Raw genomic sequence first — 23520 nt, 5'->3', positions numbered from 1 at the left:
TTGCAGGTCATAAAACTTTTTAGACACATGCAGTTTCCCATTATTTTTGTGCATTTTTTTTTTTTTTTTAAATAGCTGGATCGTCCAGAAGTTAAAAAAACCCAAGAAATGTGCTTTTTGACATATATAATATTGTAACAACAGTATTATTCATTTATGTAACATTCATTATGCCTGTTTGGTACACAAAGTACACAAACTCCCCATTTGTAAAAATTGTAATAAGTACACAAGTAGAGGTACCCACCTGCTTTGCTATGACTACGCAACTATGTGTTTAAACAGCATTGAATTGATGTTGGTAATAACATAAATGTGCAGGAAAAATCCAGATTTGTTCACAAATGTTTTGTAATTAAAATGTTGGTATTTAAAACGATAAGAAGCAAAATCAGCTTTATTGTAGAGACTTGATGTGGAATAGAAACAGCAGCTGGTAAAGGTGGAGCTTATTTGAACCACTTTATATACTGACAGATGGTTAATGCTTAACAATACATTTGTATAGGGTTATTTTAGGAGAATCTACATCTGTCATTTACATACATGAATTGTAGGGAAATAGAAGTAAAAGTTACATACTGTAAAATGGAAATCCAAGTACCCCCAAACTGCATTTAAGTACAGTAGTAGAGTGAATGTACTTAATTTGCCCATCTGCTTTTCAAAACAGTCACACTGTGTTTTACAATTAAAACAGTAAAACAATGTATAAATCAAAAACTAAAGATTAAAAGTGAAAGAAACAGTCAGTGAACTAAAACATGACCCGTTGTAAATGCCACACAGAAAAGCAGTTCATAGAAAAACAAAGACAGAGTTTTCAACATGAATGTCCCTGGGCAAGTCATCCAAAGTCTAGCTGCACCTTGGAACAGTGGGAAGTGAGAGATCAGGGGATCTGAGGGGGTGAGAGAGTGAATACAAGGCAACAAAAGGTCAGATATACAGTGCACCTTAGGTCAAAACATCAATGAGCTTTAAAAGTACCATAAGCACTTAAGGTCAACAGTAAGACCCACTGAGATACCAGCAGCTGAGATTTGATGTGCACGGGGGTCAAGGGTGCCATCGAGCAACATATATGGGAACTAGACTCTGAGGATGAAATACCAAACAAATCTATATAGAATGTATAATAAAACAATCTTAAGTTTTATTTCTACAGATTCTACATAGTCTTTCATATTTTCCACTTGAAACAGTTGGAAATCATTCAAAATAAAATGCACAAAATTCAGGATTTGGTGTTGAATTTGTTAAAATGCTCAGACCTTGATGAATGCTATTCAATTCATTATTGTACATTTATAGACATCCCATGTGTCCAGACTCACATGAGTGTTTTTTTTTTTTAAATCAATGACTGACATTCAAATATGACCTTATGAAGTGAGTGAGAGATGTTACATTGTCGGCCCTTATCCCTCAATATGGCCGCTGCTGGAGGGCAACGCTGATCCCTCTCCTCTCTTTCCTCTTTGTTCACGATCTGAACGAGATCTGTGTGTGTGTGTGTGTGTGTGTGTGTGTGTGTATGAGCTCCTGTGGTCTCCAGAGTGATGACATTCAGAGACATTCGAGGGCAAACCTAGCCATGCCATACCAAGCACCCTGACATTGTCCTGACATTTCCCTCCTGCTGGCTCCTGCTTGCCTGCCTCCTTTAGCCTGTGTGTGTGTGTGTGTGTGTGTGTGTGTGTGTGTGTGTGTGTGTAACAGAGAGATTTCTAGCTCACTGTCACATCCAACATTCGAAGGGCTCAGCTGTGCATTAATGGCTTTGGGTATGGGGGAAAGTCTTTCACTGGTGTTTGTCTCTACACAGGTGGGCTATATGGTATCTTGAAGTGGCTGTGTTGGGCAAACATAAGGGTCTCAGCACCTTGAACCTGAGCTAGCGTCTGATGGGCAGACAAATGGTCAGTCAGCATATCTCAAACAGGTATTTTGGGTTGTTCCTAGTATGCAGTGGACAGTACCTAGCAAACGTGGTCCACGGAAGGACAAACTGAATTGGTGACAGTCGTGAGCACCTAAGGCTCAATGACACATAAAGTGTAATTCAGTCCCACAGACAAGCTACTGTGGAGCAAGTTGTTGACAAATGTAATGCTGGCTCAGACTGACAAAACGCATCACAGGTTTCTGCATATGGGCCTTTGTGGCCACTTACCCTGTCCACCACTCAATGTGCACAAGAGTGTCTGGACCATAGAGCAATGGAAGAAGGTGGTCTGGCCTGATTGGCCTTTATATTTAACATGTGGATGAGAAGAGATGACACAAAGACTACAGGCATTATGAGATCCTGATCCATGGAGGCTCCACCTCACAACTGAGGGGCTTGAAGCATTTCAGAAGTGGTCCACTGGGCTATTTGGTCGCAGAGAAGGACCCTCACAATGTACAGCAGGTGGATATAATGTTAGGGCTGATTTCTCTGTATACAGGTGTGTGTTTGTGAGACAGAGAGAGGGGCATGTGTGGACTATGGCAGCTTTTTCACCGACACTGATGCATTTCACGAATTACTGACAGTGAGTGTGAGACTTTGTCACATACTGACTTCTGCCTGTGCTGTTCTGAGAGTCTGTGTCATAAGAAGCTTTGACAGCACCTCTCCACGATAACATCAGTTACGGAGAATATCTCTACTAAAAAGGAAGCCTTGAACTTGTTATGTTTTTCATACACTGCCTTTCAAGTGAACAGCAAGTGAAATGGAGAAAACGTAATGTTAGTTATAATTGCTTTTGGAAAAGGCGCTTTGGAAGCTGCACACTGAAGGCTAAGAAATGTTGCAGCTGCAAACCATGATTTCCTTTACTTGTTGAAAATGAACAGGAAGAAGCTAAAGAATATAAACTATAACATTCTGACCCATAGACGTGAGGTGTGTTTAAAAATGTGGTGTACTGTAGATAAATGATTAGAAACATTAAGGCTTTACTGTTGTCACCTTTTACTGTACTTTATTATTAAATGATTCTTAAAAAAATCAGGTCAACAATAAATGACTGTGTCCTTTAGTCAGTATTTAATTTATTCAAGTGAACAACCAGCGTCAAAGTGTCATTTGGTTCTAAAATTGTTGCTGACATCACTGCCACTGCTGTTTCAGTGTCTTGTCCAAGGACACTTTCAACTGAAGCCAGGAGGGAACCCACTCCTCCTCTGTTTACTTTGCTCCCTCCCCTTTATAAGGACGCTGTAAACAAATATAGCCACAAAATATGACTCTGCATATACAGTATGGTTTCTTCCAGTGTCAGACTAGTACGCAGGTGGTCTGATAATCACGTCATCCCTTAGTCTGTTGTATTTTACACCATCCATCCTTTAGTGTGACATCATGGTCAAGTTGGTCGATTTCTGTTTTAGCTCAGTGTGGGTTAGTTTTGTTGTTCAAGTTTTTTTTTTTTTTTTTCCTTTAGCATCATCATCAAATAATGAGCCCCTTCAGCCAACCTTGTTTGCGGTTGGTACCGACGTTTTAGTATCTGCTGCAGGGATCTGTTACCTGAACGTTAAAGTGACAAAGGAAATATGCAGATGGGGGCGCTTGTTATTTCTCAGTGTCACCTTACAACAGCCTGTAACCTGTAGCTGCATTTATCCCAGGCATGGATGGATTGAACAGACCCCTAAATGGCCAGTTTCTGTTCAGATTTCTTATTTAAAAGAGCTCTGTTAAAGGACACAAGGTGACCACAAAGAGATCAATATAACAATAACCACAAATGGACAGGACTATTAACAGAAATTAAATTACCAAGAATATACATAAAACTTCCAATAGAGAAGGTGGGAAGCCGTAGCCATCTGTGCTCAGGGGTCCATTCCTTATAATCCCTCCATGATCCCAGGCACATGGTTTCTAACCATTTGCCTGTTATAGTTCGGCAATGAGTGAAAACAGGGATTGACTTTTTTTTTCCAGGACAGTAATAAGTTACATTAATAATATTAATTTATATGGTTCTTCTTCTTCAAAAATCTTATGGAATAACAAATAATAGATATTTGGAGTTGATTCGCATTTATTTAAAGTGAAACAATCTATATACTGTATATTGTCAAGACATCTGACAAACTAGTTAATCTAGTAGCTTCCTTGCTTCTATAGTCCAAACTTTACTTCCTGTATCCATTCTTCTGATAACAGGTGGTTCTTTTCCATTCATGCATTCTAAATGTCAAAAACAAGTTGAACAGTCCTGCAGAGATACTGGGCTCCCTCTCGTCTCCCAGTACTTTGTGGACTGCAGACCTCTGTGCTGTGGAGAGGTGTTGTGTATATGGGAAGGAGCTTAGATACGCTGAGCTGGCAGCCAAGGTTGGACAGTTTTTGGAAGCCCGGAACAAGCTGGCTGTTGTAGGTTTCCAGGCACATGCAGTAGTTTACACAGGAATGTTTGGATTTGAGTTCAGGGATCCGTGTAGGGCCTGAGATCACCCTGTGGCTCAGACTGGAAATTGGTGGAACAGTGAGTAGAGCTTTAAAACATTAATATCAGCACAGATATGAGTCATAGTTTTGTTTTCCCAGAATAATACTAAAAAGAGAGATTTGTTTTTGGAGCAACATTATTGATTTGGAGTTGTGTTTGAGTCTTTTATTTATGCTCCTTTCCAACTCCTTAACCAACTCCTGAGGGAAATATGTCTCTTTAGCTGCTCCACTATGTTCACCAACTAGTCACCAACAGTGTGTGTCTGCTGTTGGGTAGCGTAAAGTGCATTTTAAGAGCTTTTGTTAAAAACAAGCTCTCTGATATTGTTGAAAGTGATGCATATGGAGGGTAAACTGAAGAAAAACTCTGAGGTTGCAGGCTTGACAGCTTAACTGTGGGCTGAAGCTTGCTTTAAGGTTTATAAAATCGAGGGATGGTAGCCTCTGTGGGTTGGTTATACAGTGCAGCACTGCAGAGCTGCACTGGTTTTTCCACAGGCTTTGGAAGAAGTAAAGTAGGATGTAGTTGGGTAACAGCACAAGCAGGATTGTTACACTGGGTGCAGTTACTGTTTAATCATTAACCACGTATTCAACATATTACTACTAATGGAGGAAAAACTGTATAAAACAGAGACAGTAGTTTTACTGATTTTCTCTGCACTGACTGATACTGATGGTCAGCCTGTTCACATTCTGCCTCGCTCACCCTGCAACAAATCACTCTGGTTTGCAATTATCCTTAGAATTGAATTATTTACACCCCTCTGCTGTAAATTATGCACAAGTGCATTTGCAGTGTTATAGCAGGGGCAATTTGAACAGACTTGTGTGCCGTCAACTACTGGTGTTGAGAAGGTTACTTAACTTTAACTATGCAGAGTCCACTTCAACCTTCCAAGAAAGTCCAAGGGCTCTGGTCCTTTTGATGTACACTTGCTTTGGGAGCTGAACAGATCCATTGATTGTGTAGTAATTTAAATTTAGAAAGTTGTATTTCTTTTACAGTCTGGAGTCTGTGACTTTAAGCTTTCTAGGTTACAAAAAAGATGTTTATCTGCAGACTCATGTAAAGCATCTGTGTGGGGAAAATGGCCTCTTATTCTGTCTAAACTGCCAACCATGAGCATTTAAACAAAGCAGAGACCTGAGGAAAATGCGTGTCAGCTGGAAACATGGTCAGTTCAATCAAATGTGCCAGTTTTGTGTTTAGATAGAGTACAGGACCTTCACTTATCTGAAGGCTTCAGCTTAGTACACATATTTGTGATCTTAGCTAAATGTAAATCCTTCCATTAGTGGAGTGTTTAAATAGCAGTGTATGTAAATGTCAGTGTAATCAGCGCTGAGATTTGAGGGGGATTTAATTGTGCAACTGGACACGAAATGTGCTGCGGTTAACCGGCCACGTTAAGTCCACATTAATACCACGCAAACAAAGCCATTGGGCAAAGTAAGACTGCATAAAATCATAAAAGAAATTTGCTTAAACTGACTTGTATTAAGTTACTACTGCAACTAAAAATTTAAACTGTATAAATATAAATAGATTGCATTAGTTCCTGGTGGCAGGAAGGGGTATGTGCAGATGAGCTATGCAACTTCTTCTTTCGTAACAGTCCTGCAACCTAAGTAACCAAATACTTTGTTGCTATTCAACCCACAGAGGAGCACCAGCATCAGGCAGACTGGACCTTTACTGTTCCACTAATGGTAGTTCATGACTAGTTTGTCACAATAGGAATTAAAAAAAAAAAAAAAAAACATTTGTTTAAGTGAAACATTGTGCTTTGGGTAAAAGTACTTTAACATTTTGGCCTAAAAACCGCTTCACAATCATTTTGATGGCGCACTCACTAGTATTCAGGTAATGCAATCACAAGGGGTGTCTTCTTGTGCCAGTCCCACGTTTGGATAAATGCAGAGGGTTGTGTCAGGAAGGGCATGCGACATGAAACACAGGCCAAATTAAACATGCAAATCTTGACTTCCATATCGGATTGGTTGGGACCTGTGTTAACAACAACCGCCACCGATAACTGTTGACCTACAGAGTGCCGGTGTAAATTGGGCTACTGTTGGTCGAAGAAGGAGAGAAGGACGGCGTGTTTAGAGACAGAAAGAGAAGAGGAAATGGAGTAGGAGTTATCCTGAAAGACGAGTTTGTGAGGAATGTTCTAGAGGTGAAAAGAGTATCAGACAGGTAATTCAAGGCACGATGTTCAATGTTGTTAGAGGTTATGCCCCACAGGTAGGAGGTAGTGAGTTAGAATGGAAGGAGAAATGCTGGAGTGAGTTAAATGAAGTGATTCAGAGCATCCCCAGAGGTGAGAGAGTGGTGATTGGTGCAAATTCCAATGGACATGTAGGTGAAGGGAACAGAGGTGATGAGAATGTGATGGGCAGTTTTGGTCTTCAGGACAAGAATGCAGAAGGACAGATGGTGGAGACTTTGCAGAGAGGATGGAAATGGCTGTAGTGAACACTTTCTTCCAGAAGAGGCAGGAACATAATGTGACATATAAGAGTGGAGGTAGAAGCACACAGGGGGACCTATACATACGCATAATGAAATGTTGTGTGGACATCTGAGAAAGATCGGTGACTGCAAAGTATGGGTAGGGGAGAGTGTAGCCAGACAGAGTCCTGGTCATGCTCTTCTGTTAAAACTAACACTTCCCATACAGCAAAATACCCCATAGCCGCTTATTCGTGGGTTATTATACAGGTAACATTAGTATCCACAGGGGCAATTTCAGGTGCACTTTTTTTCCCCCCAGAATGAATGTGTTATGGAGCTACTCAAAGCAGAAAACTTATTTATTATGCAACCCAAAAGGGAGCTATTAGTATCATGTGGAAATAAAAAGAGTGATAGTAATAAAGCAGTGATTTAATGAAGGGCATTAATCACTGTGGTGTTTTTGATAAGTGAAATATTCTAAATAGTGAGTCAATGCAGATAGAGAAGACTGTTCACACATAATGAAAGCCTAAGATAATGAAAACAAAGAGAATGGCTCTGATATCGCACCGTGTTTTTTTAATTTTTAATTCAAAGCTACCTCCATCCATCAATTTCCCACCATTCCTCTGTCACTGTCAGTTTATTCCTGTTGCTATTGTAGCACAGTCGGTGCTCAACTGATGGCGCGTCTCCTCTTTCTCACTGCAGAATGACAAACCAGGTGACGTGTGAACAGAGCTGGGCTGACATATCAGCCTCTGCAGAAACACACACACACACACTCCAACATGTTTATCAGCTGCACTCCACACACTTCCCATGACAACTCCGGGGTTCCAGGTTCCAAATGCAAGTGACAAAATCAGCACACGTGCTTGTGTAGATAAAAAGCCATGAATGCACACAAAAACCCACCTTGTATAGATTAGTTGTCAGAGAGGTGTGAACAGCTGGATGACCTGGTACTTCACTGAGATTGTTCACCCAGTCAGTGGTCATGGATAAGGCCGTCCCACACACGTCTGTTGATATCGGTGGCCTTTTGTGGCAATAAACGCTGGACAAAAGACTCCACCAGTAGCCAGGACCCTGGACTTTGACGTATGATTATTTCCATTACTGGCTTGTAGATTCTTCTCACTAACAGCTCATGAGTTTTTACAACATACAGGCAACATATTTTAAAAGGTTAAATACTGTAGCTTGAAATGTACTACAGAAAAGAATAATTGAATTTATTGTAGGAGCCCTGAGTGAAAAAAAAAAAATCAGACATTCTGGTCATTTTGCTCTTAAATGTTTTACTTGTGTAATGTTAAACCATGGTGTAACATAGACGGAACCATTTCTGGATATTATACATTGTTCAGAGTTATTCCAAACAGAAACCCTACTTGTAATGCATGGTGTTCCTTTTTGAGGTATAATTAATGGAGCTGGAGTCAAACGGTAATTGCATTTGGATCTGCTCTGCATTTTGTTTAGTCTCAGAAATTATCAGAATCAGCTGTAAAGTTGTTGCAGCCTATAAACAAAAATGGCTCTTCTGTTCTCAGACCAGCAGTGTTGGGAAAGTCCGGAAAGAATCTCAAAACTTATTTCAACACTGTCTCTTACTCTTTGTTTTAGTGGTAAACGTCACTCACATAAAACCTCAACCATTTGAATGGAGCCTCAGTTTGAGAGTGTGTGTGTGTGTGTGTGATCAGTTGGTGGGAGCTGCTGCTTTGTGTGTCTTCTTACCGCTCTACCTTTTCATTTCCCTCCTCCACTGGGCTGAAACATGAAGGCTGGCAGGCCACCAGGGGAATGTCAGGGATGATCACAACTTTGTCTCCAGACATGTCACATGTCTCGAAACACTGCAACTGCTGGAAAATATTCACCCACTTGATATGTTGCAGGACATCCTGTGCTACAAAATAATTCAAATTGTATTCAGTGCCACATTTACGCATAGGTTGCACATTCTTTTAGGTTTAGCCTGTAAGCCTAAGTGACAGTAACATTGGCTGCCCTGTGATCAGGGCTTGACAGTAATTTTGTTGCTTTGTAGCCACTTTGGCTGGTGGGAGCCACTTTCAGACAAAAAAACCTATGACTGACTGTTTTTAGTATAGTGTGAATGCACCTCACCTGCAAGATGCAGCAGATACTTTCTTTAATGTGAACCCTCTACAGAAAGGGAAATGATCCACTTACATTCTAGTTACAAAAGGAAGAGAGGAAATGTCCACTACAACTACCATCCTGAGTTTAAGGCACAAATACATATTCAATAAGCTGATTGATTAACTTGCTGAAAGACAACATTAGACTTAAGATGCTCAGCAAAAATAATATCAAGGTCAGCAAAAACTTTAACTTGTGTTTAAATATTGTTTAATAAGTGGGCAAAGTTATTCCTGTGACAGGTCTATGTCCAGCTTTTGTTACACCAAGTACCTTCTCCAGTTCACATCCCCACAGGGATGTCTTGTTGAGTGTTGTGTGATGTGTTTCATTGGCCACTAGCGCAGAAGTGCAATGGACCAATGAGCAAACACTACATTACACTATGCAGGTAGTGCTCAGGAGTAGTGACATAGTATCACATTTTTTAAAGATGTATTTATATTTATCTAGAGAGAGAGATAAATTGAACACGCTAAAGTGGCTAATGAGAGTGGTGTGTGTGTGTGTGTGTGTGTGTGTGTGTGTGTGTGTGTGTGTGTGTGTGTGTGTGTCATTTTCATTGCAATATCTTCACAACCTTGTATGGATTGCTAGAAATATTTGTCCAGTGTGTTGATGTATGACCAGTTTACCTGCACTATACTAATACTCAGCATTGCATTGTGCTCATCTGCTTGGCTTAACATGCTGTTCAGTGACCATTGTCTGTGGTAACAGCACTATAGATGTGTCAGTAGGTCATTTTCATGCAATATTACAGTACGTGCACCTGTGGGTTTTTTTTTTTTTTTTGGTGTTGCCACTAAAAAAAGGTTTATGGTTAGTTTGTAGCACAAAAACAACAAGGTTAAGGAAGGTTGTGTGTTATAAACACACATACCATTGTCTGAAGTAAGAATGCTCAAAATTGCAACCAATATTTTTAGTAAATTAAATATTGTCTCGTTGCAAATGTTGACACCAGTCCATCCACCCTGGCCTGGTCTGTAAACTTTAACTGCAAAAAAATGTCCTGTATGAATGGAAATACTCACCTTGACTAAACAGTTATAAACTAGACTCTTATATACTACCTGGATATGCAATATTTTATTCTCAGCCTACAAGTTATTTTGAGATGCATTTTATATTAAAAAAATCACATTGAAACCAGTCAGCAAGGTGTTTTATCCAACTCAGATTGAATAACTGTTAATGGGATTTTGATAGAAGATGTTTTCTTTTCCAATGTGCTGCAGTTCAGTCATGTCACTAATGGGTAACATTTGATTTTTACTTCCTGTGGTTTCAAAGAAAAGAAATGATCATCACATGCATTGTGAATAGTTGTGTGAAAAATGGCTGTTTCTCCCCCTCATAGAATTAATGGGACACTTCAAAGGACAAATTCTTTTTTTTGTGTGTGTGTGTATATATGTGCGCGTCCAATGCAACCGCAAGGGGGCACAAGCCAGTGTCTTCTTGTGCCAGTCCCAAGTCTGGATAAATGCAGAGGGTTGTGGCAGGAAGGGCATCCGACGTAAAACACATGCCAAATCAAACATGCGAATCGTGACAAAGACTTCCATACCGGATCGGTCGGGGCCCGGGTTAACAACGACCGCCACCGGTGCTGTTGACCTACAGGGTACCGGTGGAAATTGGACTACTGTTGGTCGAAGACGAAGAAGAAGAGGAGGAAGGTGTGTTCGTAGGCAGAGAGAGAAGAGGAAAGCTAAGAATGTAGGACTGACAGTAGGGACTTTGAATGTTGGTACTATGACAGGGAAGGCTAGGGAGTTGATCGACATGATGCAGAGAAGGAAGGTGGACATACTGTGTGTCCAAGCTTAGGAGCAGGGTTTACGTTGTTTTACCATGGGTCAGATAGGAAGAGAAATGGAGTAGGAGTTATATTGAAAGAGGATTTTGTGAGGAATGTTCTAGAGGTGAAAAGAGTATCAGACAGGTTGATGAGTCTGAAGCTGGAAGTTGAAGGGGTGATGTTCAATGTTGTGAGTGGTTATGCCCCACAGGTAGGATGTGAGTTAGAAGAGAAGGAGAAATTCTGGAGTGAGTTAGATGTAGTGATGCAGAGCATCCCCAGAGGTGAGAGAGTTGTCATTGGTGCAGATTTCAATGGGCATGTAGGTGAAGGGAACAGAGGTGATGAGACTGTTATGGGCAGGTTTGGTGTTCAGGACAGGAACGCAGAAGGTCAGATGGTGGTTGACTTTGCAAAGAGGATGGAAATGGCTGTAGTAAACACTTTCTTTCAGAAGAGGCAGGAACATAGGGTGACGTACAAGAGCGGAGGGAGTAGCACTCAGGTAGACTACATCTTGTGTAGACGTTGTAATCTGAAAGAGATCAGTGACTGTAAAGCATTGGTTGGGGTGAGTGTAGCCAGACAACACAGGATGGTGGTGTGTAAAATGATGCTGGTGGTGAGGAAGATAAGGAGGACAAAGGCAGAGCAGAGGACGAAGTGGTGGAAGTTGAAAAAGGAAGAATGTCGTTTAGTTTTCAGGGAGGAGCTGAGACAGACTCTGGGTGGTTTGGAGGTGCTTCCAGATGACTGGACTACTACAGCTAATTTGATCAGGGAGACAGGTAGGAGGGTACTCGGTGTGTCATCTGGAAAGAGGAAAGCGGACAAGGAGACTTGGTGGTGGAACGAGGAAGTTCAGGAGTGTATACAGAGAAAGAGGTTAGCTAAGAAGAAGTGGGACACTGAGAGGACTGAAGAGAGTAGACAGGAGTACAGGGAGATACAGCGTAAGGTGAAGATAGAGGTGGCAAAGGCCAAACAAAGAGCATATGAGGACTTGTATGTTAGGTTGGACACTAAAGAGGGAGAGGTGGATTTGTATAGGTTGGCCAGACAAAGAGATAGATATGGAAAGGATGTGCAGCAGGTTAGGGTGATTAAAGATAAGGATGGAAATGTATTGACAGGTGCCAGGAGTGTGATGGGAAGATGGAAGGAGTACTTTGAAGAGTTGATGAACGAGGAAAATGAAAGGGAACGAAGAGTAGAAGAGGTGACTGGTGTGGAGCAGGAAGTAGCAAAGATTAGTAAGAGTGAAGTGAGGAGGACATTGAAGAGGATGAAGAGCGGAAAGGCAGTTGGTCCTGATGACAAACCTGTGGAGGTATGGAAGTGTCTAGGAGAGGTGGCAGTAGAGTTTTTGACTAGTTTGTTTAACGAGATCTTGGAGAGTGAGAGGATGCTGAGGACTGGAGGAGAAGTGTACTGGTACCAATTTTTAAGAACAAGGGAGATGTGCAGAGCTGTGGCAACTACAGAGGAATAAAGCTGATGAGTCACACAATGAAGTTGTGGGAAAGAGTAGTGGAAGCTCGGCTAAGGGCAGAGGTGAGTATTTGTGAGCAGCAATATGGTTTCATGCCTAGAAAGAGTACAACAGATGCAGTATTTGCTTTGAGGACGCTGATGGAGAAGTACAGAGAGGGTCATAGGGAGTTGCATTGTGTCTTTGTAGATTTAGAAAAAGCGTATGACAGAGTGCCGAGAGAGGAGCTGTGGTATTGTATGAGGACGTCTGGAGTGGCAGAGAAGTATGTTAGAGTGGTGCAGGACATGTATGAGAGCTGTAAGACAGTGGTGAGGTGAGCTGTAGGTGTGACAGAGGAGTTCAAGGTGGAGGTGGGTCTGCATCAAGGATCGGCTTTGAGCCCCTTCTTGTTTGCTCTGGTGATGGACAGACTGACAGATGAGGTTAGACAAGAATCTCCCTGGACTATGATGTTTGCAGATGACATTGTTATTTGTAGTGAGAGCAGGGAGCAGGTGGAGGAAAATCTAGAGAGGTGGAGGTCTGCTCTGGAAAACAGAGGAATGAAGCTTAGCCGCAGCAAGACAGAATACATGTGTCAATGAGAGGGACCCAGGTGGAACAGTGAGGTTACAGGGAGCAGAGGTGAAGAAGGTGCAGGACTTTAAGTACTTAGGGTCAACGGTTCAGAGCAACGGTGAGTGTGGAAAAGAGGTGAAGAGGCGAGTGCAGGCAGGTTGGAACGGGTGGAGAAAAGTGTCGTGTGTTGTGTGATAAAAGAGTATCAGCGAGAATGAAAGGAAAGGTGTTCAATACGTTGGTGGGACCAGAGATGTTGTTCAGCTTAGAGACAGTGGCACTGAAGAAAAGACAGGAGGCAGAGCTGGAGGTAGCAGAGCTTAAGACGTTGAGGTTCTCTTTGGGAGTGACGAGGATGGACAGGATCAGGAATGAGGACATCAGAGGGACAGCTCATGTTAGATGTTTTGGAGATAAAATCAAAGAGGCCAGATTGAGGTGGTTTGGACATGTTCAGAGGAGAAACTGTGAATATATCGGTAGAAGGATGCTGAGGTTGGAGCTGCCAGGCAGGAGGTCTAGAGGAAGACCAAAGAGGAGATTTATGGATGTAGTGAGGGAGGACATGAAGTTAGTTGGTGTGAGTGAAGAGGATGCAGAGGACAGAGTTAGATGGAGGCACATGATTCGCTGTGGCGACCCCTGAAAGGGAGCAGCCGAAAGGAAAAGAAGAAGATATATGTGCGCGTGCACTATTAACTTGTAATGGTCACGGTTCTTCCAATAAAGCTACTTCTTAGTCCACATTGACACGTTATCATGCAGCGAGGTACATTAAGTCCTGTATTGATCATTGAGCCAATTTTCCAAATTCCAGTTTGATTTCTTTCATATTATAAGATAAATGTCATGTTGAATTTTGTGTTTAAGCAAATCTTGTTAGGCACCAAATCAAGCAGTGAAAACAACGAGCTTCCTGACTAAATGTGTCTGGTCGTTGACCCTCTAAATGGCAGCTTAGCTGTGAAGAGGATTAACTGAGATTAGTTATAATACCTGTGACAGTAGGTTGATAGGCCACTAAAATGTGAAGGTACAGTAAAGCTCTGATGGGTTTCTATGTTGTATTAATATTTAAGAGGTGTGTATGTTCAAATGAATTAATATGGTGACCTGAAACTTGGCTGCTCAGTTTGATATTATGATTCATCTTGTACTTTCCCTTATTAAAAAAACACATGACCATAATCCATGCAGAACCTTCCCTACAAATATGTAATCCTGTTGGCAGTTTTGTTGCATACAAGGTAATTTTGATGAAATTGTGTCGGATCTTTCTGCCCCTCAGAGACTCTTCACATTACCTTAACAGCAAAAAGTCTTATCCAAGCAAGACTAATTTGAACCAGAATATTAACTATTTAACACACAATCCACTCGTCAGTTATGCTGAGAAACCCACTACTCTGCACTTTGGTGCCGGGCAGGTAAACAAAATAGTTAGGGACTAACTATTGAAGAACTTGGAGCATCTGAAGCTAAAGTTGAATCCCCTCTTTATAGTTGTTGGTTACTTTCTGCCTGTGAAGTGAGAAGTAACATGCGACTTCTGTGTCTAAAGTGTTTCTCTACGATGGAATTATAAGGAGAACACAATATGGGCAGGGTACCCAGTCACATCATTTAAGTAAGACATTGAAAAAAAGACTAAGTTGTTTGAATTTGAGTAGTTGGTGTAGCTGTTCTGCTTGGCAGTGTAAGGGCAGCTTCCATGCATCATTGAAACAGCAGATTTATAAAATGGAGGTTTAGTTGCTAGGAAGACCAGGCTGTCAACAACTGAAGATTACTTACACATTCAGGCTCAGACATTTGTTTAAAAGTATGCAGGACTGACAAAAAAAAAGTGTTTTTTTTTTTTTACCAAGACTAGAGCTTGTAATGTAATATTAGACTAACACTAGTTAACATCTAATGATCTGAATTTTATTTTAAAGCATCCTAGTTGTTTTTTCATTTTAGGAAACGCCAATTACACAACATGGAGCAGTGTTGCAAAATATTTTTGATAAAAGTAGCTGTAACCTGCAGCAAAAGTCACTAGATTTCCATCTAATTTAACAACTGTAAAAATGATATTAAACAGGGTTCTATTATTTCCACATTAATATGCATCTAAATCTACTAAAATATCATTCATACTGTCTCTAGCCAGGTTCAATTTAACTTTTACTTCAACAACTAACGAAGGAGTAGTAGTTTACTGGGAGGAACAATGGGGATAAGTGGTTTGTCATTTTAGCCCATTAACAGCTTATTGACAATTCTTTCTAGGAGAAAGGGCCACAGTCACAGAGAAGAGATTTTTGAATGCTAAAGAGTCTGCACTTATATAGCGCTTTTCAACCTATAGGTGCTCAAAGTTCACTGACACATTTTAGCAAATTTTATTTTATTTGTTTTTTTCTCCTTCAAGAAAAATGACTTCCTTGCAGTTACATATTGTGGCAACACACCTGTTAAATATAAAGTAGGTTATTATGATTCTAAAACTATAGAAGACATTGACTGTACAGTATGAATGAGTTTATGAATTTCCAAAGCGGTGTAAAAGGTAAACGTATGTGCCATTTGTTTATACCCTTAGTCCAAATCAGCATTTTGATTTCATCAGATTGGATGAACACAATTAGGGAAGTGTCCCTGGCCAAGACACTGAACAGCCCGTTCCCAAGCCCAGTAGAAATTGGAGAGGGTTGCGTCAGGAAGGGCATCCGGCGGTAAATCAAATATAAATTACGCATTTGTATCAGCTTCTCCTCACAGAGATCTGTTTTATAGTCAGCAGATATGAGGCTGGGAGGAGAAGCAGTGTAATTGGGTATTCTATTAAATAACACAGTAATTAAGTAAAATCTTATAAGAAAGCCCCAGTATATAATACTGTGCCATCGTCCACTGAATAAGTCTCGGGCCACTGCTGTGTTAAAGTTTTGGTTGAAACCATATTGGTATGAAATTAAACCATTGGTTTTGGAAGTAATGTTCGTGCTGTGATTGCTTTAAAGGCTTTGGCAAAGTCAATTTCCAGAGCCAATTTTCTTGGTAATGCAGAGACTTAAGACTTATTCAAGCCCAAGTCATTTCCACAATGATCCTGGGCCTTGTTTATTACGAGAAAGCAACTTGATGTAGCAGCAGACCCTGGATATTATTTGACTTACGGGGATTAGGAAGCCATCTCTCGATTTTGCTCCACAAATCCGAGGAATGTGCAAGAAGTTGAAGCTAAGTCTGTGCAGGGCTTTGTGTGTATGCAATAAGGAGAGTGAATGGGAATTATTATTCTCTGTGTTTCTCTGCTGTCTCTCAGACAGACAGCAGAGTTGATAGCAGCCAGGTTCGGGCAGAGGCACTCAGAGCAAGTGTGTAGCATGCACTCTAAACAGGGCCAAAGGAGGTGGACAGCTTCTATTATCACTCACTGCATCTTTGGCATCGATAAATAGTTCAAGTTTGTGTCATCATTATAAAGAAGCAGTAAAATGAAGTTCAGAGTTATGATGAATCCATATTAGATACATTTTCCACATAATTATCAATAAGCCTTGTATGACCGAGCTCCAAATCCCCAAAGTCATCGGATTCATATGCACACAATGAACAGTACACTCCATTGTGGTAAATATTGACCATAGCAAATGGAAATGCTAATGCAAAACTCCCTTTAGCACAGAGCTGTTCCTGTACAGAGGCGTATGAATACAAAAGGATCAAAATATGACATCTGTGGCCACTAAAACTGGATTTCTGCAGAGAATCTGCAAACAGAATATTGCACAAGCTGGAAATGTGGAGCTATAGCAATGGAAGATAAAAAAATATTGATAAACGCCCGATAACAAAGAATGAAGAAAACTCCTGCAGGAAACGTTAGAGCTAAAGATTAAATGGGGGGGGAACTGTTCAGCATAAGCAAGGAATCAGTGACACTTACAAATGAGTTAAAAATGAACATCTGCGAGATAAAAGGCAACGAAGATAAGAGCGCAGCGCTGATAAAGGAAAAAAGGTTTGCAGACATGTTCAAGCTCTGAGCAGAGCAAGGTGTGTCCTTGTTATAACCTAATCAGCCTAATTACCACCAATTATCTGCTTCAAATTGCTTTCTGTCAGTTTGAAAAGTCCATAATCAAGATCAACAGCACAACAGATCATTATACTGTAAAAGGTTGCCATTATAGACATCATCTCTAAACTGTATCCCCTTCTGAGGTCGAGCCAGCTCTGCACAGATAATGAGGTTTTCAGTGCTAATTGAAATAAACAGCTCATTATGTCAAATTTAACAAGTCGGTTCTGTGCAATAAATGGGCAGGTCAAGCTAAACAGCAGCTGATGGCCAAACAATCTGAACAGCAATGGAGAGACTTTGTCTTCCTGTTGTCTTTGCAACGTTTTGTTTTGAAAATGGAAGCGGTGGGAGTGGCTGGAGCACCTGAGGCGATGAATGGAGGGCTGAAAAAGTGTTAGAGATGAGGAATATGAGAGGACAGGAGAATAATACAGCTAAAAAGTAAAAAAAAAAACCCTACAGTGATGGTAAATCAAAGTGCAAGATATACAAGAATGAGGACATGACATAGGTATATACACACAATTTCAATTTCACCTTAAAGCTAAGGGGTTGGAGTTAGGGAAACTCACTGGATTCATGCAAGTGTTAGTTAGGCTCTCTTTTCTTCTCCAATACCATCTGCACGGTTCCAAATTTCATGTGAACGGAAACTGCTTCTATGTGCCCCCTCATCTGTACCACAATTATGTCGTCTTGATCTCTTGGACTTAAACCCATCCGTTTCTGCAAGTGAACTAAGTTATATGGAAATATTACAGTCCAGCATTAAGCTCCTCATGCCTCACTGGGCACCAGACTTCAGTCCCAGTGGACCTGATTTTATTCTGTTAACTCTCCGAGGCACAGCAAGGAGCCCCTTAGGAAACAGCAGCGAGTGTAGTTCATCAAAAGTCAGTGGAGAGTCTAATTTAGCTCAGCTCTGAAGATCACTCACAAAACATCAATACACACGGTACAGAGCTGATTGAGGGCATGTTCATGCTTTATTTTGTTTCTGAAGAGCTGATGAACATGGTGTGATACCATTTATAGATCAAAACAAACAAGACTATTTTGTTTTGGGGGGAAAAAACTTAAACCAAACTTCTTGCTGCAGATATCAGAGTTTATATCAAAGTTTATGACTAACTGTTTAAATCATTACAACAGCTGAATTTGATTTGACACAATTGCTTCATCAGAAACGGATGACAAATTTTAAAAACTATTTGTGTTATTGTGCCACAGCTACCGCCACAACTCTAATCTCTACAACAACGGTTTCCTCTTCTTTTTAAAAGCACTTCATAGGTGGCAAATCGGGTTAAAGACTTATGTTTAACAAGGAGAAGTGCTATTAGCGCACACAGCCATCCACACTCGTGGTGTAACATCTCTGATTAGAGAAAACTACAACCTGCCAACATTCTAGAACAAAATGCACCAACACTACACTAAACTGACCCAGCAAGTCAGAAAGAAAACTGAGAATGACCTTCGGCTACGGTTACATTAATTTACCATCATTTATGTCGCGGACGGAAACAAATTCAGGCATTCTGACCTAGTCAGCCAGATGTAAATCCAGATCATTGTTGGAATGACAGCTGTCAGAAATGCTCCAATGTTTTCCCACTGGTGAAGCAATTAAAAACCAAATAGAGTTATGATAACGATTGATTTAAATAACAGTTAGTGATGTTTAGAAACCAGAGATGCCAGTGAACAATAACTTCAAAATGTAAGATGCATAAGAGATTAATTCTTAGGTTATGTTTGATACAATCCAGGGCTAGTATGCACATAAAGATATGACTTTGTAGATAACTGTAAGAAAATTAAATTTTCTTAGTTATCTACAATTTGATGAATTATTTCAGCTTTAACGTTCTGGTTAGTCTGTAGATGCCTGGTTAAAAAAATAAGCATGACGGCTAAACAGCATCTGTCTTTGTTAAATCCTTCTTGGCAGTTATCTGTGGCTTTCATAACTTTTGTCTTTCCTTCAAAGAAAGAATAAAGGCCAAACTTGTCTTTTCTTAAAAAAGGTTAGTTGTCCCCTCAGCCTGTCAGGCAGTATTACAAATGTGTTGTTTTAAGGGGGATCAGATGTCCCCTCACTCCACAGATGTTTGTGCACTTTTGTTACTGAATTATGAAAGGAGTTGTGTCGAGCTCAAAGTGCTGTACATCCAGCAGCTAGAAACATCCATTTCTCACAGCAGAGTCAAGTTCTCACAGTATCCCAAAGTAAAAAAAAACTTCTAGATCTTTTGCAGCTTTGACAGATCACAGCCCACCACTGCCTCTCACCACTAAATCAATCTCCTGCTCTTATACTCTGCACGAAGCAGCGTCCACATAGATTCAGCTGATGAGAACACTGTTCACCGCTGACAGACACATCTAATATGAGCTGTATCACAGCTCAGTCCCACCACTGACGCATACAGTTACACTCCGCTTCTTGTCTCTCCACCGAAACAGTGCAAACAAGGACATCTGGTAACAGCTTGACATAAAATTTTCCAAAGTTCTGGTTAAACAAGACATGCTACACAGACATGCTCTTATCTTTTACTATACAATTACTAAAACCAGTGGGAAAGTCGAGCTAAACTTAATTGTGATGACATAGACGTAGCAGCTTAAAAGACTGACGTTTTCCTTAAGACCAAAACAGTGCTAAGAGTCAACATGAGAGATCTTCATTCATCACATATCCAAAAGTATGGCTCCAAATGTCTGCTAACATTTCTCAGTTAGCTGTGTATGTGTGTAGATGTTTTTTTTCTTTCCTCATCCGTTCAAACTCCGCCAACTCATTAGCACAGCTTCAAAATTCAATTGCAGTTTTAACACATTGTGACCCAAATGTTAAACCCCCTTGGGGGTGAAATGCTCTGCGTGAAGTGATGCATTTCATAAGATAAACATTGGATCAGGTGCCCTCACTGTTAGCCACCACCTCTGTTGTGCCCTGCACATTCCCCTGGTAAATGCAGTAGATGTGAAGGAGAAGATGGATGAATGTGACAAACACATTTATTATTCAGGCCTCACTCAGTGTGTCTGTAGAGGGACAACAGGACAGCAGTGCAGCAGGGGAGAGGAAAGGCTGTGGATACTGATGAGGGTTTATCACGATGATACAACCTTCCTCATGCATCTTTCATATAAAGACCTGCATGAGTACACAAACACAAGCGGTTGCTTGATGCATTGTTGCGTGTCCTGGCATTAATGATGTGTATCATAGCTATGAGATGGCGAGACTCTGAAGTCCAATAGAGGAGCTGATGCAACATTCAAAGGGTTGTGAATTTGTCTGGACCATCATTTTCATAATACAAAGTGAAACATACTGTTTCCTGTTGCAATAAGCATTCAGTTACAGGAGGTAATGAATTTTCCAGCCGTACCTGAATACTTCTTTGTTGAACACAGATTTTTTTTTTTTTTTAAATGTGGTTGTTTACATTTTAGGGGGGAAAAAAAATACAGAGCCATAAAAATTTGATGTATAAAAACAATGTCATGATCATCACAAAGCATTTACGTAATTTACAACAACATAAGACAAATATCGTCAGATTTCATCAGAGCAAACTTGATATGTGAACGTCAGTTCTCTATATTATTGTCAAACTCTTGTGATCACCCCTGTGTGGTACAAATAGTCTCAGTCCACACTGAAAGCCTGTGAGGAAATGCTGTTTGTGTGGTAAAGTGGTCATTGTTACTAGAAGATATTCAGACACAAACCAAACTTCAGTGACATTAAGGCAGATTATAAATTGTCCAATTGATGAGATCAGATGATCAGGCTTCTTACATTACAGGGTTTCGGATACTTGTCATGTCAGTGAGAACAATGTTTCTGTAGCTGTTTTCCAGTCCCTCCATGAACTCCAGGTAGTTGCTGACTTTAAAGCCCTGGATTGGCTCCTCCTTGGGGCGAAAAAGGAAAACGGTGCAAATTAAACAAGAGTCCAACCATAACACATACAAAAGTGTCCCAGATCTGTTGTCCACACATTTATGGGAAAAAATTGATCTGAATTACTTGAGTGCAAAAATGTTGGAAATATGGTCACATCCACATGTAATGTGAATACAGCCTAAAAGTAATGTCGAATAGATCTGACAGTTCCGTTGTTTCTCTTTAGTTTTATTCACTACTTCAAAGGAAGAAAATATTGTGCCTTATCTTGCACTTTAATTTAGCAAGTGAAATTAAGCCACTTTTTAAGATTTTATTTAAACAATGGACATCTTCCTTAATTTTTGTGTTCATAAAGTTATTAAATCATAAGAGTTCTTTTTGCCCGTGACGAAAAACTGTAATCCGATCCATTTTGTGATCCCTTGCACACTTTTCAATTTAGACCAGACACTTTGTATTTTCAATATCAGTCCATAAAATGAACAATACATACTGTCTGCCATGGGTGGTGTTCAAGTTGTGCTACACCTGTCCTGTGATGATGCAAAATCACTAAGTGTCCAAAATCTTAATTACCTCCAAGGAAATGACTCCAAATTTAGTGTCTGTAGTATAGTGAAGGAGTGAACAGGGAAGTGATTTGAGACACAGTCTTGATCCCTCTCCTCTCCTACTTTATACAAGCAACACGCTAAATCTATCCATGGAGCAATCAAAAGTTTTTTGATTTTTAGATAAAACTGTTGCAGTTGTTAGTTGTTTAGGTAAAAAGCTATAGTTATCACAGGTAGAACGAATCTAAAGTAAGTGTCCTTAGAAATACTGCATGGTTATTGGATTTCACTTTGTAAAGAAGTGAAGTATATGTAATTTCAAAAAGCCCTTTCATTAAAATGCTTTACATTCAATCTCTTTCAAAGTCACAGGAAATCAAATTACATCCTGGGATTGAACGCTGCACAGCACATCAATGTAAACAACATCCTTTCTTAGTATTCAAATAATGAAGGACTTTATGTCAGAAGAGGGGAACAAACAGGTTTGCATAGGTATCATCGACATCATCTCCACCATCCATGTAAACAAGCAACAAGTCATCTCACATCACTATAAACTGCAACATCTTAGCAGTTATAGGAACAAGTATTAGACCAGAGGGAAAAAAACACATTTCATTTGACTGATTTGTTCAGTCAGGTTTTTAATTTCGGCTGCCATAACCGCTGCCTAAGCATCAATATGCATCTGTCATGACAACACCCAGTCTCTTGTGCAAACACTGCAGCAGAGCAAATAACTGACGGCTGTGCATTATGTTGCGAGTTCCATCATCAATTAGCAGCCTGAGAAATGCTGCACCCAGTGGACACACTGCATTCAGAACAACAATACACACAGAGCAGCTTCGTGATTTTACCCTCTGTCATTATCCAGGCCAAGGCCTTAAAAACTACCATAGTTTAATGACTTCTGTAATTTGTCAGCACTCCAATATTCTTTCATCAATTTGCAGAATGGGTTTTGGGAGAATCTAATTATGGCTTTATTTGTTCAGGTAAATAACACAGTCGAGGACACAGTGTGGCGAGAACACAGTTAATAAGGTTGGAGACACTTCCTGACAATTTAGTTCCCCTTCTAATAAGAGTGAAAAGTCTCCCACATATAAATGTGGTCTTTTTGTTTTCCAATAAGAGCACACAGATCCATGGAAAATGGCATTTAAACAAATGTGAGAGAATTCACACACCATACTCAGCCTACACAGTTTTCTAGAACCAGCTGTGGATTAAATGTAAAAAAAAAGAAAAAAGATCTTATGTTATAGTAAAACACTGTTTTGGTGTTATTGCCAATTTCCATTACTGTGCTATTACTCAAGACAATATGTAAAATGTTGATTCAAAGTTTATTTTTAAGATTCATTTTAAATAACTTTGATTAACTTTTCATTTCCATTTGAGACATTCAATCATTATTCATTGACCTTATTTTCAACTGTAAAGTAAAAGCAGTGTGTAATGACACTTCTGACTTGAAGAACAGGTGTAATGATTGGTGGAGGACGAACAAGTATTGAAGGAGAATGGATGACTGGCATGGGTGTAGTTTCTGTAACACTGGACAGTAAACTTTTTAAAATGTCTTATTAAATTACAGGTTTTGTGTAAACATTTGTTTCTTAAGTAATACAACAGCCTTCGAACCACTGGCTTTTATGATGTTCCAAAACTAGGTACAGTTAGCTTAATAATTAGGGTCTTCTCTTCCTTTGGGCTGTTCCCTTTCAGGGGTCGCCACAGCAAATCATCTGCCTCCATCTAACGCTGTCCTCTGCATCCTCTTCTTTGACACCAACTAACATCATGTCCTCTCTCACTACATCCATAAATCTCCTCTTTGGTCGTCCTCTAGACCTCCTGCCTGGCAGCTCCAACCTCAGCATCCTTTTACGGACATATTCACAGTTTCTCCTCTGAACATGTCCAAACCACCTCAATCTGTCCTCTCTGACTTTATCTCCAAAACATCTAACATGATCTGTCCCTCTGATGTCCTCAT

The 23520-nt window shown here is 40.2% G+C and overlaps 1 protein-coding gene across 2 annotated transcripts in view; it reads right to left on the bottom strand.

The window, feature by feature from the left end:
• Positions 1 to 6339: 6339 nt before the first annotated feature.
• tbc1d32 (TBC1 domain family, member 32) overlaps positions 6340 to 23520 on the bottom strand; it is a 71207-nt gene continuing 54026 nt past the window's right edge. Inside the window, exon 33 of one of the 2 annotated variants that reach the window (XM_067481961.1) lies at positions 6340 to 20963. In XM_067481961.1, coding sequence (XP_067338062.1) covers positions 20844 to 20963 — 120 coding nt within the window. In that variant the 3' untranslated portion in view covers positions 6340 to 20843. The remainder of the gene's footprint in view (positions 20964 to 23520) is intronic. The other variant, XM_067481960.1, reaches the window with a different exon arrangement.

This window comes from Channa argus, chromosome 17 (assembly GCF_033026475.1).
Source record: "Channa argus isolate prfri chromosome 17, Channa argus male v1.0, whole genome shotgun sequence".
Taxonomy (NCBI): Eukaryota; Metazoa; Chordata; class Actinopteri; order Anabantiformes; family Channidae; genus Channa; species Channa argus.
The sequence above is the reverse complement of the archived record's forward strand: the minus strand, read 5'-3'. Positions and strand labels throughout refer to the sequence as shown.